The 19,661-nt window shown below is 40.7% G+C and overlaps 1 protein-coding gene across 1 annotated transcript in view; it reads right to left on the bottom strand.

The window, feature by feature from the left end:
- Positions 1–19,661, bottom strand: part of BRAF (B-Raf proto-oncogene, serine/threonine kinase) — a 57,398-nt gene that overhangs the window by 10,230 nt on the left and 27,507 nt on the right. Inside the window, exons 7-15 of the mRNA XM_026037259.1 lie at positions 12,466–12,625; positions 10,791–10,827; positions 6,583–6,719; positions 5,925–6,042; positions 5,496–5,580; positions 3,243–3,419; positions 1,592–1,638; positions 1,064–1,182; positions 164–295 (exon numbers count right to left, since the gene is read on the bottom strand). Of these exons, the coding sequence (XP_025893044.1) occupies positions 164–295; positions 1,064–1,182; positions 1,592–1,638; positions 3,243–3,419; positions 5,496–5,580; positions 5,925–6,042; positions 6,583–6,719; positions 10,791–10,827; positions 12,466–12,625 (1,012 nt within the window). The remainder of the gene's footprint in view (positions 1–163; positions 296–1,063; positions 1,183–1,591; positions 1,639–3,242; positions 3,420–5,495; positions 5,581–5,924; positions 6,043–6,582; positions 6,720–10,790; positions 10,828–12,465; positions 12,626–19,661) is intronic.

Here is a 19,661-nt window from a genome sequence, read left to right on the forward strand (position 1 = left end):
GCTATGGGGCTGAGGCAGAGGTAAAAAAATGTACAAGTGTCATCTCCAAAGCACCAGCATGTGCACAAGGCTAAATCATTCTCTGCGTGAGACCACAGTTGGCCTACAGTAATAGACCAAGAAATTAAAGTCAAACCATCCCCAAACCCCCTGCCCCCTTTACCTGGTCCCTGTTGTTGATGTTTGAGTATGGTAACTGTCCAGTCATCAACTCGTACAGAACGATGCCAAACGCATAGACATCCGACTGAAAGCTATAGGGGTTTTTATCTTGCATCCTGATAACCTCTGGTGCCTGTACCATAGAAGAAAAGAAGCAGGTTTTGTTTCACCTTGTCACGCTGCATCTCACACATCAGGTACAAAATACAGACTGGTCCAAGGTGCAAGGGCTRCTCTTGGCTTCAGACGTTACTGGGTCCTGGCACAGAGGGCGCTTGGACACGAATCCTAAGATCCACTGGTTCTCTTTAGCTTGGTGCCTTTGTCCGGATGRGTTCTCTTTAGCTTGATCCCTTTACGGTTATATGATATAGAGGCTAAGAAACTATCCTGAAACTTGAATTATAACAACATTGAAAAATACTGAAAAAAAMCCCACATTCTTCAGGGATAAAAAAAGAGGAAGTTGAGTTGTACAACAGATCACAAAAATTCTTTTCATGAAGAGTTGCTCTTCACTGTAACTATGCTTGGATACTTAAAATGTTAACAGCAYGTTACTTTTGGCTGTTTCCCCCAAAAAATCCCTTTTTGGGTGTTTTTAGATGATTCCCCTGCTCCTTCGTAAGGAAGCTTTTCATGGCTTTTCTCATCTTCTCCTCAGCTCTTGATTAATCAGATTCTTTTTCCTCAGCTACAATTTTCCTTCAAGTTTTAACCCTCAAAACAGAGCATAATATCATCTAAGTTTTTTGCTGACTCCTGGAAAACATGTGCTTAAAGAAGAACTGAAAAGCATCTATTCATTTCATCATTACTGCCTGGCCTTTCCAGCTGAAGATGTGTCCATGTGCTGGTAGTTGAATTGCTTAAAACAAAAAGCCATTTCCCCACGACTTACCATCCATAGAATGGATCCAGATAGTTGTTCAAACTGATGGGACCCACTCCATCGTGATTTCACTGTAGCTAGACCAAAGTCACCTATTTTAACTGTGAGGTCTTCATGAAGAAAAATATCTGAAGAGGAAACGTTAAGGAAAAACGAACACACTGTACTGATGCTAAAGATCAGCACAGGAGCTCTACACAGCTATGGAACTGCAGCATTATACCTACGTTTCCAACATGTACCACCATTAAAGGAAGTTATAATTCCTCATGTRATACACATTCTAAGCAATCAGCACCCTGAATTAGTCCTTTAGGATTATAGATGTAATGACTGGACTAGGACTCAGCAGACTACGGCCCAGATGACTTTCTTGATAGGCATAAAGGGTATTCCTTACTTTGCTAAATGATTTTACTCCTTCTCAGTCAAATTTTCATACATGAACAGGTTTTCACATTAGTAAGCTCATTTCTGGCAGACAAAAAGAAAGAAGATTGATGTCATGTTCCAAGTCACTTTGGTGGGAAAGGATACTATTACTCTTGAGGTCTCTGTGGATGATTGACTTGGCATGCAAATAACTGAAAAGGAACATCACAGACTGGGTGAGTTAAATGATATTTCACTAACCAACAGCTCAAAGTTTACCATATTACTGAAACACAAACTTCACACATTCAAAACGCACACGTTTGTCAAGGTGGTAGAACCTGTTACCCATGACGGTTCCTCCTACAGTCAAGAATAACAACAACAACAAATTGTATTTCCAGCTCAAACCTGGTGCTACTGAACAATTAAATCAAAACAAAACAGAAAAATACCTATTACACAGTGATGTTTTTTGAGCAATATTCGAACCAAAATCAGAGCATTTCAGTGGGTTTTGACATGCCATTCAGGCTTGGAGGCTCTGCGCCCCAGGCTTTGTGGTGACYGTCAGACACCTGGAAGAAAACTCACAGCTGCAGGCGAGCTGTTTTTAAGCTGTGGGATACAAAGTGCTTCTCGGTTCCCAGAGTGCACCCCACAAATACACTGACCTCTCTTTATCAGCACGGGGCTGGAAAGAGATTTCCTTGTTGGCGACGGGATAAAGAGGCTGCAGGGAGTACGGAGGAGCGTCCCTGCCGCACGACACAGGCTTAGCCTAGGCCAGGCAACCAGAGAGCCTCCTGTGGCCCTGGTCTGCTCAGTGAGAGGGGCACAGTCCGGCCAGAGGAGCCCCAGCTCAGTGGCCACTTCGATTCCCGCTTACAGAAGGGCTGCTGCATCGTCTCTGCCTGCACAAGGAGCCTGGGCACACTGGCGGGCCAGCAGGAGCTGCAGGGCAGTTGCTGGAAGCCCCTTCCCATCCCCTCACACACCCACACAAAAACACAGTATTTGGGTTATCCTGTTTTTGAAATGGCACTATTAATTTCAATCATTTTACTAKTTTTCTTGCTGGAGGGTAATTTCTCTGATCTTACACCAGTGGTCTGATTTTGACACAGAATATCAGTTTAGTTCTGCAAATTTTTACTCTGTATTGTTTATGGGAGTAATGATTACTCCAAAAAGCATCTTAGAATAAAATAAACGTTTTCTCCAAATGCTGAAATCTATTATTTTATTCAACAGAGAGCTACAATACTTAAATGAGAGGAACTAACTATAAATTGATTCTTTTCACTAGTAGGGCTAAATTTTTCTAAAAAGCTGTATTTTACCTTCTACTATCTACTATAAGACTATCTGCCTTGAGATTAATATATGCTACAGTTTTAAACAGGAAAATTATTAAAGGGAAAATATAGGCTCTAAGGAGGTAATGAAGGTAATGCAAACTCCAGATTCACTCTTGTTTTACATAATTCATCACTTTTCAATTTAACAGATGTTTAATATTCAATAGATGTTTACTCATATATAAATAACAAAAAAACTTTATTCACAAAGTAATTAATAGCTTATTCACTACTTTAAAGTTAATGACTTGGTTCTTTGGAAAGGATTCTTAAATAAGCTATTGGTAACAATGGCTGTTCCCATTAAAGATAAAAATGATTTCTTGCTACCATTTTGTTTGTCCTGGAAGCAGAAGACACACGATTTCACAGCTTACAACACAACTTCAGAACCTTAAGCTTAAGTTTAAGCATCGTCGCAGCCTTCATTTGCAAGCAAAGAGCATGATACTTACTCCATGCCTTGTGCAGTCTGTCGTGCAATATCAATTAGCTTGATCATTTCAAATTTGGTCTCAATGATGTGTAGATGGTGATATAAGCTGGACCCCTCACACCATTGTGTAACAATAGCCAACTGGGGCTTTGTTGAGTAACCCATGAAAAGCAGGATATTCACATGTCGCGTTTTCCTGTTGGGAAAAGAAAATGTGGAGGAAATCACTGAAAAAAAAAATAGGTGGAGCTATCACAGCCTAAATGAATTTATTCTAAATAGAAGTTCTTTAGTAGAGCTCAGCTTTCCCTAAAATAACATGGCAACTAATTATTGCTGAGTTATCTGCTGAGTTATTGSAGCCTTTGGTCTTCCTTACAGTGGTAACAAGGAACAGCTATTGTGGAGCAAGCCCTGCTGCCTCTTGCATCTGCAGGCGACCCAGCAGGCGACTGATAGAAGACACTGCTACTGCTGGGTCCATGTGGGCACAGCAGTGGTTTGAAACCAGGCCCGCTCCTGCGTAACCTCCTTCCAGCTAAGAGATGCTGCCACTCACACAGAGGACATCTAAAACCAAATTGCAGTCTTGGAGGCTTCCAGAAAGGACAACCTTTTCCTTCAGAAAACAAYGGTACATTTTCCTGACAAGGTTTCAGGTTTTTCTTAGCACTTTGTTTGATATGAACATATGTGGAGCCACCATGAAAGCGAGGATGGAAATGAAAACTGAGGATATGAAAAATGGATATTCTTGTACTCCAGTAGGATACAATATTCTGTAAGAACTTGGTTCCAAGCAGCACTGGAAGAAGCAGTAAAGCCTGAATCAAACTTCTGTCATAGAAGAAGTTACTCCAGGCATAAAAAGTTCAAAAAGAACAGTCTAGAGGGGGTTATATCAGCGGTTTCAAAGCCCGAAAGAATCTACTGATACCTTGTGAAATATGAAAGATCCTCCTGACTATCCAATGACAGCCTTAGTGTTGTCAAATGGGACTGGGGAGGAACTATTATTCTCTAAACAAGCCAAATAAAGATTACCAAGACGACACACTTCTGGATGCTGGGGTATTTCCTAACTTGCTCAGTGTMTGAGGAAAAAGAAAGGTATTTTTCTTTCAAAACAGTTCGGCACTAGTACCTTTTTCAGGTTCAAGGATTTGTCAAGTGGTGGTGAGAGTAACTGCAGAGTCAATAGAAATCAGCACTTTCTCACAAATTCAACCTCAAAGCACAAAAAAATACTGTTAAAGTGTAAAGGAAAAGGGACACTTCTAAAAAAAATCTAGCTTGCTTGGGTTGAAGGACAGGACAGCTGACTACCATAAGTGCAGAAATGATCATCAGCAGGGAAAGGCTGGAGTGCAGCTAGGAGGTCTCCAGAAGACATTTGGACTAGGAATGAAACGCAAGATTTCTGACATGAAACTTTGGTTTCCAGTAACTTCTCCTGAACAGATATGGCAAAAACTACGCCCAGGTATTGGTTACAGCACAGCCCTTTCAGCCCCTCCTCTTGCAGCTACAGGTTTTGAGCTTTTACAACATTTCTACAGGGAAGGGGCTGACTGTCCCCTTTTCACCATGCATCTGACTGCAGATGCTCTTTCAGAAGTGGCACCAGGCTCAAAACACCAGTTTCCCAGAGACAACAGGTTTCTTTTTAYTTTGTTTCCTAAAGCAGAGTTAGTGCCAAGACAGTAACTGGGCAACAATTGTCTTCTCCAATAAATATTCTACTGTATTGTGTGGACGGATCTTTAAGGAACTGAACCCAAGACAAATACTTTCTCTGAGAAAGTACAAGCAGGAAACATGAATGAAAAATCAAGGAGTTACTTCATGAGAAATACATTTAAAAAACAAAATAAAACAAGAAGAGTCACTTCCTGAAAAGAAATAATTAAACAGTGGAATCTATGAGCAGCGGTGCTGCTGGAAAACAACAGTTAATCACGCTTGCCTTCAATGCCAAAGTGTACACAAAGAAGAAAGAAGGGCCTTACAGCACACACTTAGGCGTGACTGCGCCCTGTGAATACTGTAATACCAAAAAATTGGTGCACTCACAACATGACTGTACAAACACACGCAGGGGAAGGAAGAATTAGCAGTGAATACAAAGAAACATTTAAAAATTGCGAGTCATATTTTCTGTTCAAGGTGTCGTCACAAAAAAGGAGTAACACCAATATGTTCTAACAGAAATACAAAATGTAATGTTACTGAAGTGTAACTTATGGTTATAAGCCATTAAAAATATTCTTACCTGAGCACTCCTACTTCATTTTTGAAAGCCTGTAACTGTTGAGGTGTAGGTGCTGTAACATTCAACATTTTCACTGCCACATCACCTTAAAAAAGCAAATTTTAAAAAGTGCTGTTGGTACAGAATCTTAAGTTGTGAAAATGCTACACAGAGCAAATACTGAGATACCCTCTTTTCTAGCAGTGCTGAAATCAACCACCGTAATGGAAAAATGAGCCTCCCCCTSCACCTCCCGGCCCTCTTGGGATTCTAATTCAGTGAGCTGGATACTTCAGCTTCACTCGTAACTGTGTTTCATCCTTACCCTGAATATTACATCATTCATCAGGATATACAGAGTTTAGAATTGAACACACTGCAGTTAATTTAGAAAACATTCAGATAATGTCACTTTCTTGAGCCTAACCCTTCGCCAAGACAGCCACATACCATGCCACTTTCCTTTGTAGACCGTTCCAAAGGATCCAGACCCTATCCTTTGTCCAACTGTGATCTGGCCATCTGGTATCTCCCAATCATCACTTGAATCTCGCCGACCAAGGGTTTTCTTGGCACAAACAAAAAAAGAAAGGAAACATTTTAAGGTCTGCCATTCTAAACTCTTTGCTAAAGACCAGTATTTTATCAGTATCAGTATTATATATCATRAAAATCTTGAAATAGCTTTTCTTTCAAATATTGCATTTAACTGCAAAGTAAGTATTTAAATGCTTGAATTACAACTCAATCTTTATTCTTTTCAAGCTAGGCATGTAAGAGTACATACTAAACAATCTCCTGACGTGAAATATCTTTCATAGACTTTTGGCAATGTCAAAATTAGCAAAAAATGAGAAACTCTTAATAAAAAAGATGTTTCATCACTGAGTAAGAATTAAAAAATTAACAAAGTTAAATGTGAACTTTAAAATACGGCAATTTTTAGGTACAGCTACATTTGAGAATCACTACAGAATATTCCCTGTTTGTGAAATACGGTGGGAGAAGTTAAAACTTAGCTAGCTTAGCTAGCTAGCACTAAGCAAGAAGCACAGCAAGGCTTTGGGGTGCAACGCGGTTACTGGTGAGCAGTGCCATAGGTGCTTACCATTCTATTCCTGTCTTCCGAGGATGAGGACGACTTCCTCTCCCGCTGGGGTCCTGGGGATTTCTGTAACGCTTTCACATTGGTGAGTGACCCAGGCAAGGAGGCGGGAGGCGTTGCAGACAAACCTGCAGCTGAACCTAGATTTCAGAAACAGCACAACTTTATCTGTGCTTATAAGAAGGCGGTTTGTAAGAACTTACTGAGTGCAAGAATCRTGTTTAAGATGCATCTCCAAACATCAATGTAAATGTTAAGGGGGAACAAATACATACTTCAGGAATGTTGTGCTAACACTAAATCAGCACTGAAGTCTCACTCGGGCAACAGGAAGAGGCAAAGTCTATAGCAAACATCCCTATATACCAGATAGTCCTCAGTCTCTTGTTTGCGAACTATCAGAAAGACAATGTTTCTTTAAGTAAAAAGTATGTATTTTTTAATCCCACCAGTTTCTTTGAGAAGAAAAATAGTAGTAGCATTTCAGTTAACAGCAGCTGCTTCTCAGGACTTTTAGTAGCTAACCTTCTGGGAGCTCAAGAAATAGCTGAGATACTCTACTTTGGAATTAAAATAGACTTAATGCAAAATATATAAATGTTTTCTAGCTGAGTCTCCAAGTGCCACCTCAGAAATAAATTGGCTGTTTTAAAGTTCTGTTAGCAGAGAGCTCTTACAAATAAAGGATTGTAGAAAAGATTTTTTTAAGAACAAATGCTTTGGTTAGCTATTTGAAGCATATTCTGTAAAATACAAAGAATACAGTACATCTGTAGCATGCATGTTTTATAAGCAAAGCTATGTAGGAAAATGTCACTCATAGGGGCTGTGCTTCACAGCTCCAATGCCTCTTTCCAAATAGAAAAATTCAGTTGTGCTGCCGCTGCTTTTAGAAACACACTACAGTTATTAACAACAAGATTATGCTGACAGTCCCAACGCAAAGGACATTGAATAGGGGCAGCTGTTAATTACATTTATGCTGCTCTGCCAAACAGAGTTTGTGACCCTATGAAGCCCCCAGTGCCTTCTCCGAGCCCAGCCCGGTGGCAGAGGGCCCAGGTGGTGCAGACTGCTCCTCCTCACACTCCTCCACAAGCTCCTTCCTACCTGCAGAGTCTCCCGGGGCCAACCCGAATTCAGATTCTGCTTTAACTTTTATAACTTGAGTTCAGTCACTCTGGGGGAACTGATTCATCAGACTACACTAATCATCATCTCTCCTTATTTAGCTAAAATCCATACATGTGGAAGTGCTCAATGACAACAGAGCAACACGTGCAACCCATAAAATTTGATCCCCAGGCTAACGTAGCAATAAAAATGCATGTTGGGCATAATGACAACATTTATATGTTGGGCATAATAACAACATTTACAAGTTCTTGGGAGCCAGCAGGTTAAAGAATGGTTAAAGAAAGCTTAAAGGACTTTTTCCCAAGCTTACTCTGTTACAGCTTTGCTCTGTAGTGTCAAAGCTCTACTAGAACAGAGTTTCAGTACAGGTAAATAGAGGATCCTATTATATTTTTAAATACAAATAAATACTAGCACAGTATTCACCCTTCACATAGCACATGGTGAAAAAATTACAGTTTTCTGTTCATAGTAGTATCAGGAGGCTTGTTTTCCAGGATAATCCTGGACTTAAGTTATTACTTAGAGCTTTGATGCTACGTTTAACCCACTCCGTTCCACAGTCAGTTTGAGTGTTGGGAACACCTATCTTCCTCCAAAAATAAATCTGGAAAAAATTTTGAAAGTTCATAAAGTGAACATCTCTTGATACACTCTGAAACAAAAGTCTTTGAAACAGCCAAGGTGGTAGCATTTGAAAACCACACACTACATGCACTGAATTACCCACTCCTGCATGTGTGCAGACACGAAAAATTCAGATTCCATGCTATTATACAAGAGTCATTTTTCTTCCAGTATATGAAATTGTCAGATTTCTGGGATTTTGTGAAATACAACCGATCCATTGACAGCTTTAGGTCTGAATTATTTCCAAGTCAATAATGTGAAAAACAGAAGTTGTATTTTCTGCAGTTCAGGACACAAATATTTCACTGGAACTTTACTGAATAAGAAGTAATAAGAGGCTGATCTAAATCATCCTGTGTTCCAGTGCAGTAATAATAAACCTCTCAAAAAAGTATATACTAGAATCTGGCATTACTTGAAAAGCTTGAGACCTAACAAGATATCAATGGAGATGTCTGTAATTCACATTTTATTTCCTAGATTCCTTTTCAAAACAAGGACTATTGCATATAGAAAACTGCACTCAGTGCTAAAGCACTGAACTGACTTAAAATGAACAGTCAAGGAAATTCTAAGTTAAGGATGCCACTTTAAAACCATTCCAACGAAGTCCAAGAACTTTTGTTTAGAAAAATGATGCTAAGGACCGTACAAAAACCTCAACTACGAAATTCCTTGCTTTAGAAGATTTAAGTCAGATTTTGTATTTACAGTCATTTTCAAGCATGAAAAGGTGAACGTGAGTATGTGTGAAAAGCACATTCAAAGCATTCCAGCCAGGCCAAGCAGAAAAACAAAACAGAGGTGTTCCGATAAACTCACACACTTACATACACACGGTGTGAGGGTGAGGCACAAACAGCATCTGTGGTTTTACTTATTTTGTTTTGGGTGAAAACAAGAAAGAAGAGCCCAACTACCTCTGAACACTGGGCCAGGCTCAAAATCAAACACTATTTCACTGGGGACAGAATGAAGGAGGGGACTGGGAGTCCGGGATTGGTATTTCCGAAGACAGCGCATCAGCTGGTTCAAAGGGGCTGTTAGAGAGAAAGAGACGGGCAGGCAGAGACAGAAAGACAGACACATAGAAGAAATGAAAGAAGTCATGGGAAATAACTAGGATGCTTTGACTCCTATTCATAGATTGCTTCTGTACTTTGAAGGAGGGGGGGGAAAAAAAGGTCAATTGTTGAAAACACTGCTTCAGGAATGGGCACAGCCAATTGTTCTGAGATGCCAAGCAGACAGTTTATGACCAAGAGTTAAAACCAACATGCTAGCACAACATTTAAATGCTGGACAAAATGGGCAAAACTGCGGAGCGCCAAACCTATCAAGACATATGACACAGTTAAAACTGGCACCTTTAAACTCATGTGGCTGAAGGGGTAAAGGACTTTGGGTTKAAAAGTGTTCTGTTGCTGGCACTAGAAAATAAAAATACGGCTCTCCCCACACAAACCAGTAGGTCGGGACTATCCTACTGGCTAGCAGGCTCCGATGGGAGAAGGAAAAACTGTGATAGCTCATGCTACAAAACCCTGGAGATRAGGAGGGAGTGCATCACGGTAATTCCAGCTTTGCTTATGGCTGAAGCACATCGTAGGTAATAGGAGGTAACTGTGTTAATAATTTGGGGGTAGAGAAACTGTCACATGTCTACCCTTTTTACTGGATACTGCTGTATCATTTCAAAGGAATAAACAGGGCAGGAGAAGCCCTCACAAGACCTGTGTCCTGTGGGAGAACTTTGCAAAACAGACCTGTGCACAGCACGTGAAGAATAACACATCTACCTTCTGGCACCAGCTCTGCCTTTGGGGTGAATTAAGGCTGCGTGCAGCAGTGTTGCCGCAGGGGACACGAGGGGACCCGATGGTAACTGAAGGCCCTAACAGAGCCTGGTTCCTGGCCAGCACAGGCATGCACGAGAGCAAAGCAGCATCCTCAGCGCGGGCAGAGGGGGAGAAGAAGCGGAGTATCTCACGCTGCTCTAGGAGGCAGCAGTTCATAAGGCAGGCCCATCTGCTGTGCCAACGGGCTTCAAAGCAAAGCCCCTCTTGTGCCCGTGGGTGGAAGGGCAGCAACAGGCATTAAAATCTTTAAGAAAGAGTCGGGAGTCACAGCATATCTGCGTGCAGTCGTGTGAGCGAGACACTGTGTGCGAGCAAAAACATCCTGAAGTGGAAGTCAATTTTAAAGCTAAGCCGCTTTCAAACTTCTTCTCCTTCTGTCTCCCCCACTCCCAGAATGACTGGCAAATGACTCGAACCTTTCTCAGACAGCTACTAAGATTATGGACAAGCAAACGGAAATTCACTTTTTGTTCTAGTCATATTCCCCCTTGTGTCTGTGTTTTGCAGAAGGAAGGAGACAAAGGGAAGGGATAAAGCAACTGCGGAATTAAATACAGCACAGGAGCTAGTTTAAATACTACTTACCTCCTTCTCCTCGCAAACCCTGGTCTCTAATCAAGTCCTATAAATAAGGAAAAAAAAAACTGTTTCCAAACCCCATATTCTTACTTACATTTCAGAATAAAGAGGGAAACTGGGGAAATTAGAATCCAAGACTATTTACACTGTCCAGCAAATAAAAGTTGTTTCTTATCTGGACTTACTAACAACAGCAACTCAAAGAACTAGCCATAAGAAGTATTACGTTTTTCAAAACTGTTTAATWTAAGACAGACTCTCCCAGCAGCAAACTGAAAGGCACACAACAGACGCTGGCAAGAAAATGATGATTTAATCATGCAGTTGGCCCAAATGCAAGAAGAAATATTGAACCAAGCTTTCTAGTTACACTGCTGGTCACACAAAATAGCTGAACTTGYATATTGGAAGTTGGGGCATCTATTCCCTCTATTGAGCTATTGAGGTAAATAAATGAGTTCTGCTTTTTTTTTTTTTTTTAGTAATAAAGTATGTCATTTACATACTCAGATGTACGTGGTTCTTTTCAGAAATGACTAATTGCCCTTCACTTGCTGTCCACTGTTAACYGAATCTTTCACAAACTACTCACAGTGCAAGTAAACCACACTAAAAATAGCAGTTTTCTCAACAGAAAACAATTCCAGCAAATTCCATCTGTAGGTCCATTTTCATCATTAAGCTTTTTGTTTGTCTGCTGTTTATTTTTTACATCCGAGTACCTAGGCAATGGCCACACGAGTATTTTTTTCCTTCACAGGCTCGCTGTGTCGCTGAACTCACCGGTCCTGCCTCTCAGCTGCACCCAGTGCCACGCACCACATGCAAATGACTGTGCAGCCAACTCTGAATAGGCAGCTAACTTATCAGCTTTCACTCAAAGCAAAAGCAGCTTTGTGCTCTGCAGTGTCCAAGGGAGCTTCAAGACTGCTCACTTGACAAGTGAATAATTTCTAAAAAGTGGACTTGGGGGTAAAAAAACAAATCCTATATGTGAGCTAAATTGCAATGAGAATGCCATAACCAACATTTCGAAAGGTGCTGGCTGGCATTATACCTAATATCAATGGTTATGAAGTATTACAATTCAGCACCCAGAAATTTCAAAAATGAGACAAACACATTAACTGTAGTAGTTTCTGGATGCTTTATAAATCATAAAAAACCTCGTTCCTGAAATCCAAAGCAACACTCAGTAAATCTGAATCCCGCTTACAGCAATAAACACATCTCTTTCCATGTCAGGGAAACTACTCTTAAGCCCAAATATTTWWWAAAAAAAAAAGATTATCTCATATAATCAGATATATAAAGGCATAGAAAAGCTCTATAAGATTGGCTACTGGCTTTTAGATTCTTAATATAGAGGTACAGCTAGCAGTACAAGTCTTGGGACTATTCTTAAGAAATAAGCAATGGATTACGATAGTGTGGCTCTGAAAAAACAAGGAGAGCATTGGCAAAATATAGTTTCTGGTCTTGGAGAAAGGGTTATTTTCACTCTTACAGCTCTGACCAGCAAAAGCTGTCCTATCTGGTATCTATGAAGAGCCTTAACAGGCCACAAAGAATTAGCTTAAAAATTCACTACTTTTGTGTGCATATTAAAAATTAATGCACTGCTATGGGCAGGAAAAATAAAATCCACCATTTCTGACCCAAACTTTTCATGAATACTTACATCAATATTGACTGGCTCGATTGTATTGATGTGAACATTGGGGGCTGAAGAGGATCTGTCGCGTTGCCCAAATTGATTCCGATGGTCTTCATCTGCTGGTCGGAAGGGCTGTGGGATTGGAATGGATTTTGAAGGAGAAGGACTAGGGAGAATTGGTGGTCTGAGAAACAAAGTCAAGGAAAAAGAGGATTTAGGTCTACAAACGGCTTCAAATACTTCATAGTGGGTGTGGTAAATCCTTTTCAACTACAATAACACATACACAAAAAAGCTGGTCTAAAAGCCTGCATAAAAACATTTGATAACGAATGATCTCTATTTCCCATAGGAGAAACTGCAACAACCCTCTGCTGCATAAGCTACCCAATTACATGGCTGTGAAAGTGCTCTRAGTTTCCAGAAACAAAATCAAAAACAAAAAAGCCTAACAAATCCACATCGTATCTAGCGAGTAATATTAAATCCTCATGTAAAAAAATAATATGGTCCAACATGCACAGCAGGCATTGAGATGCTCTGCAGTTTATTAAAATCATACACTTTTTAATAGCACCCATACAGATCTAAGACTGCTTAACATTTTACATCAATATTACAGTCAAAATATTTAACAAAATAAACTTTAAGGATGGGAATACTGTGCAGTAAAGACAGACTAAAAACAAAATATCGGTCAATCAACAAAGTTAATATTATGTCCTATGTAATATGAATTATTAATATCAAAGTAAATATGAACATATTACCTTTTAACCTCAACCTTCAGAAAATAATTTTGAGTAGTGGGACATTTGAAACATTATTTACAATGTTACAGCTAATCAATGCAAGAGAGTTGACTTGAAAGGTAGCGTTCAGACGATATAGATGAGTTTTTTGAAGAAACGCAATTGCCGCAGGTCACAGGTCTAGCTACAGTATTTAATTTATAGGACCATGAATCACGTTTAAAAGGTAAAACACCTGAAAAACCTGCTTTTCATTTGTAAGAAGGCAGAATGTCACTTATTTGGTTATCCTGCTCTTTTGGTAAAGTGCAGTAAATCAGCATTCATCTCTCACTCAAGTCAAGGTCAATCGCTGTTAAGTCTAATGATTCAATTTAACGGATGTAAGGCAAAAGTTCAATGAGAAACGTGTGTCGCCTTGTTGAAAGGGATCTTTATGCTTAAAATATCCTCGAGAGCTGACACCGACGTTTTCAGGAGGTAGAGARAACACAACTCCCAGGGGAGCAGCCAAGTCCTCTAGCCATTAAACTCCTCCATGGGCTCCCATGCCCACACAGGCAATGCCCACAGGGAGCAGCTACGCACACAACCCATGCAACAGCCTAGGGCTGCAAGGGGGTTTTGGCAGCGTCTGCTGTAAGCAAACGCTCCCCGGCCTCTCCAAAGATATTTAAGGGCTACTAACACTCTCAATAACATACCGGAGGCTTTTCTCAGGAATGGATCTGCTTAAAAGGAGACTACAACCCTTTCATGACAGATTTTAAGCTGTTTGGTACAGATCCTCAATACAATCAGTACCCCAGAAGTATCTCCTGTCTTTTCCTTCCTGGCCAGGCCTCTTATAATGAAGCACAGGGCGCTTACCAATGAATCCAAATAACAGTCCAGGAAGTCCTATCAAAAAAAMCTGCTTAGATTATATTTCTGGAGCAGAACAGCGGACAGGGGGAAGGTAGGGGCTTAACTCTTCTTTTTTGTTGTCTTGTTCTTGAAAGATAGCACTCTGTTTTCAAATGACAGAATATGCATATTTCTATCCTGGGAAGTGATGAACTGAAATTGCCACTAGACCAATTTTAGAGGAAATGCCTTCAACAGTCAAGCACTAGGCTTGGAAGACGTTCAGAATTTCAGAAATGTCTTTAAAAAAGGCAATAAGTGTAAATATGTAAATATAAATGTATATGCAAATATATTAAAATTTTCCTACAATGCAAACGAGTGCAAACAAGGAAGTTTTTAAAAACATTCAGGAGTTTGAAAAAAAAGCACAACTAGAACCAACCTCTGGAGATGGGACACGGAACAGATATGAATGTGAGACTTCATAAAGGCTGATGCTTAAAGACCACACTTTCACACAAAAACCAGTGTATCAGAAGCCGCATAGAGAGTTTTCAGAAGCATTCAGATTGCCCTGGACAGACAAGGACTATCGTTGCTGGAATAGCTGGCTCCTGCTTAAACTTCCTGGGACTTCTTGCCAGCAATGAAGTCTAAGGAAACGTSCAGCGAGGGCCACCAGGCCCAGCGCTGGGTGACTGCGAGCGCACGTTCAGGCTCGGCCACGCAACTATAGCAGAAGCAACTAGACCTTCTGCAATCATGAGTAAGCCAAGGGAGAAAAAAAAATAAATTCAATTAGCGAAACATGGCTTCAATTGCATTTGCCTTTAAGAGTCCTACGTGGTGAGCTGCTAAGCGAAATCACTTGCATTTCTGATCACAGGTCATCAAATGCAGCATGCTGCTATCAGAGGGCATGCTATGTATGCCGTGTCGTATTTTAAAACCATTTAAATGGCTTTCACTGCTCATTAGGTTTAACTCAGAGAAGCTCAGCATCTTTAAGAAAAAAACTTCCACTTGACAAAATAGGCTCTTTTGAGGACTTCTAAACCGTTATTGTGAGGGCTTCTGGATTTTAGATGCAGAATGATCCAGGGAAAGAAACCTCACAGGCAKTTAGCCCCGCGTTCTCCCTGCACAACAGGATTTTGTTGGGTTATTTTTGCCGCAGGGGAGCTTCATTTCCAAGAGGTCACAGGGAGGCAGCATGGGGAGCAGCGCGCTAGGCCCGCAGGCTGCTGAGGGCACAAGCTCAGCAAGGCCTCAGCTGGCCGCAGGCGCCAAACCTTCCCCAAGAACACAGCGACCCTCCTCACCTGCAGAAAGCCCCTCCTTGCAGCACGTTAAGCACTCCAGGAGAGAGGGAGAGGGGACACCAGGGCAAAAAAGAGCAGTCAGCACAGTTTGGGAGGTGGCACTGTGTGTTCTAGGGCACTGTTACAAAACCAGCCCTCTGGGCTACGCAGCACGTTCGGGCCGGCACCGGGAAGGCAATAGTAAGTGCCAGCAAATGCACTGCCAAAAATTCCAGAGGACCAGAACACAGCTGCTGCARAGAGGTGTTTACTGTGGCATCCACGTGGAAGGCTGGAGCTCAGAGCAGTTTAAGCAGCAGGACTTGAGTGGGCCGCTCCTGCAGCCCTTGGGAGCATTTAGCAGCCAAGCTGCTTGCTAAAAGAAACCTTCTACAAAACAAGGGCAACATTCAGATCGCTTTGCATGTGTTCTTCAAGCTTTCCAGGTGGGTATTACCAAAATTCTCAGCTTTCCAAGCAAACAACCTGATGGAGTTATCAAATCTAAGGTTGAATGTGCTAGAAGCAAACTGCTTTGGAGCACGCCAGCACATGCTTTCCTTGGACCATGTACTTGTTATAAAACATGTTACTCCCACCCCTGTTACCAAAACCAAAGAGAAAGTGCTCATCTCAGAAGGCAGAAAAGAAATCCARGAAAGGGGAAATACTTAGTGTGCTACAAAAGTGCTACAAAACTACTGTGCTCCACAGCTCTACTCAATTTGTAAGTGACATTATGGTATCATACCTCCTTCAATAACACACATATTACAACTTGCAGTGATTGAAGCTAGGTCCCCAACATAAAATATTCTCAGTTGCCTTGAACTCACTAACATAACTTATCATGTATTTAAGAATTGGTCTAATCAGGAAAGATTTTTCTTAACAAAAACTTGTTTGGAGTTTAGCCTTTTTTTTCAATTTTTTTTCACTTATATAAATATCTAAAGTGAAAATGTCCATTCACACAGCTTCCGTTACAGCACATGGTATTTTTCTTTTAAATGAAAGTATTGCTACTGGACCGAGATTTGTTCTTCTCCCCCAGCACATACACAACACGRAGCCCTACTGAACGAGTGTGTCTGAGTGTGACGGGCAGCCACAGGCCTCCATGGTAGCACATGCTGTTTATGAGAAATTCYTGTGAACAAAAAACTTGTATCAAACTACCCAAACCTCCCTCTGGAGCTGAATGGGCTTTGATGGCTGATGCTGCCATCAGCCAGGGGCAGGGTGACACTTTCATTTTGAATGTTTTTTGAAACCGTTGAGCAGCCTGGGGGCAGAGCTACAGGGTATTGCAGCTGCAGAAGCAATGAGGCAATCCCCACATTGGGGAGGTCAAGTATCCTATAATTATCATGGTACCCCGATCTAGTACTAAATGTAATTGTCTAAGATTTTCTTTCATGGGCTTTTCTGAACTTTTTGCAGACATTTAAATATCTTCCTCTGAGTCAGATACAGCAGTGAACATTTTTAAGACTGAAAGTAAAGCAGAGGTGTTCAATGGTAGGGTGCAGGTTATTGTCAGACAGGGTCTGGCAAGGTCCTCAAATTGTGGCACAGACCATCCTCCCTTCTTCCTCAAGTCAGAAATTAGGCATGTCAGGAAACACAGCTCTTCTCAACGTCCCCAGCCTACTTGTGGCAGGATCCTGCCTCAAGCAAAGTAGAGGCTTTAAGTTCCTACCAAGTCCAGACTGCCTCTGTGCTATCCTAATATCTGCCCCTGTGCCCTCCTCTAGCCCCTTCCGTAGGTGACTTACCCTGTCATAACATCTGCCTCATGAGTTTGCTGAGCTTTGCCCTACCTAATCTGAGAGAATTGATGCAAATAGAAAAAAAACTTTGGAATATTATGAAAAGSTAGTCCCTCTCCTTGGCATACTTGTGTAAGATCTGGGAAACTGGGCTCAGAGAAGTTCACTGCTCACAGCTGTTGGGCAAAGATACACAAGAACCTTTATGCAATAAATAATGTGCAATGAATAAATATATGCAACATATGTGCAATGAATAAAATGAATACAATGTATTATATACAGTTGGTGTATTTCAACTTTATTACAAATGGCTATTATAAGGGAGACCTACAATTTAATAACTCTTTCCAGTTAAATGCAAATGATAAAGAAAACTACTGCTTTAGCACAAAAGAAGAGTGCAAATTGTAAGAATTAAAGAGGGACAAAAGAACTAACGTGGAGGCTGAACACATTTGTGTTGGGGGTTCAGAAAGGTGCACGTGGGACCACATGTGCTCCCTTATCTCAGGGTGGAAAGGTTGGAGGGGCTGTCTGCTCCTTGCACTTGGAAGGATGGAAGACTAAAGGCTGGGCTCGTTTAGGATGTTACACATGAGCAAAGTGCACAGTTCTCCAGCATGCGTGTCAGCTTTGGCATCACGTCCCATGTTCTTTTTCTGCATGTCCCTTTCTTTCCAATTGCTCCATAGGATCCCTTGACAATTTCTCAGCATGTCACATACGACTTTGCTCTCGAGTTTGTCTTGCAGCACGAACTCTTCCCTTCATTCTTTGGGTATTTTGCCTGCTGCTGGAATACCTTCACAAGGCTAATGATGAAGAAGGATGTTTGCCTTCTCTTTCCTCAGGTTTATCAACCAATTAGTAACATCCCTTCCTCTGTAGTCTGTGCAATGCTAAGAGAACAGAGAAACCAAAGGATCAATTATTAAACTATCATAATTATCACTGTTGGTATACAGTGGCTAAGTTAATTCTTCATGATTTCAAATCTCCTTTCCCAAAGCTAAWTTTTTTCCCTTCATGCTTCTCCAGTCAAAATCATCTGAACTACCAGATTTGTCTCCATTTGGGCCTTTCCCCATACCTTTCATAGTACCCTTTAAGAGAACTGTGTCTAAAAGTAATTGTTCCTATAGAGGTCATTAATTTTATTTATTTAAAAAAAAAATCAGAGAAATCAGCATTTCCACAATTGTATCTTGAAGAAGATGAGAAATATTTTAAAAAGGCAAAAAAGTAACTGGAAGTTTTGCTAGTTTGATAGTGTCTGTACTACTTTTGTCATGGAAATATCACCAAGAGGTGTTCAAGGAAAACTGCATGATTTTGTACACATGCATACTAGTTATGAAGATCAGTTGGTAATCATAAAATATGTTCCAAAATTAGAAGAATTCTGATGGCATGATATCAGCCTTAGTTTTGTTTAATAATGAAACTACGGTSAAGTAAAGAAAGCAAAAAATAGAAAGCTCAAAAAAACCTTTTATGGGTCATGCAACCACAAGCCTTTACAGTTGCAAGCGTCGAARAAGTTTCCTAACCTCAACTCTTAAGATTATTTTTAACTTCACATGTATGAAAATGATAACATTTAAAATTTTAGCATATTAATAAATTCCCATTTTTTTTCCTTAGTATTTTTACTTTATGTAAACAAGAGTGCCTGATGTACTGCATGCAGCTAAAATCATCTACCCTTGGCATGTTCRAACTGCTAAGAAACCACAAAAGTGTGAGGGTAGAGGCAGTTGAAAAGTAAGGAARTTTAGCACATAACAGCATTAGGATTGGGGCTACATAATGCCTTCTCTTTTTCATAGGTATGTAACACATTTGGTACAAGCCAGTTCCAGCAAAGATTAATAGCTTTGGCTCAGTTATAATTTCAGATGCATTTTGAGATCGCTAGAGTCTTCTCAGCTTAAGATGATCACAGCTAGCACAGCAACAGACTTGTTACTAAAGCAGACAGTGGACACCTGTAGGATGTAAAAGCATATGCACTACCTGGAGAAAGCACTTCTGGATTTGCCTGAAGCAACGTAGGAAAAGTACAAATAATACTATCATCTCCCTTTTTACTTACCAAAGGAGGTTCCTTCTGCAGCACTGCCAATCTACTTCCTGGGAGGTATCAAATTTTATCTTTCATGGAAAAAGAAGCTTTCATGGCTGTCCAGGGATTTTTTCTTCCACTCAGAGTCCATGGGTGCCTGTGTAGTTCCAGCAGTGCTTCGGCTTTTATTTTGGGCACAATGTTCATTATTTTGAGWCTCATTTTTGGCCCCAAATCAGCACATCTCCACCTAGTACGCACACATCCTAGGAGCACCTTCCRAAGGCTTTTGCCTTTGGTGTTTTTAGCAAGTCTGGATCAGGTTTCTTGACTTTGATGCACATTCTTGAGTTACCCTTTCCTAGATTTTCTTGCTCAACTACCTAGTGCTAGATACCAGCAACCTGTTAACTACCAGGAGCATAATCTAAATATAATCAACTATTTGTTCACAGAGCAAAGAATCCAGAATCTTGGT

Source organism: Nothoprocta perdicaria, unplaced genomic scaffold (genome assembly GCF_003342845.1).
Source record: "Nothoprocta perdicaria isolate Ctin4 unplaced genomic scaffold, notPer1 scaffold_195, whole genome shotgun sequence".
In the NCBI taxonomy this organism is placed as follows: domain Eukaryota; kingdom Metazoa; phylum Chordata; class Aves; order Tinamiformes; family Tinamidae; genus Nothoprocta; species Nothoprocta perdicaria.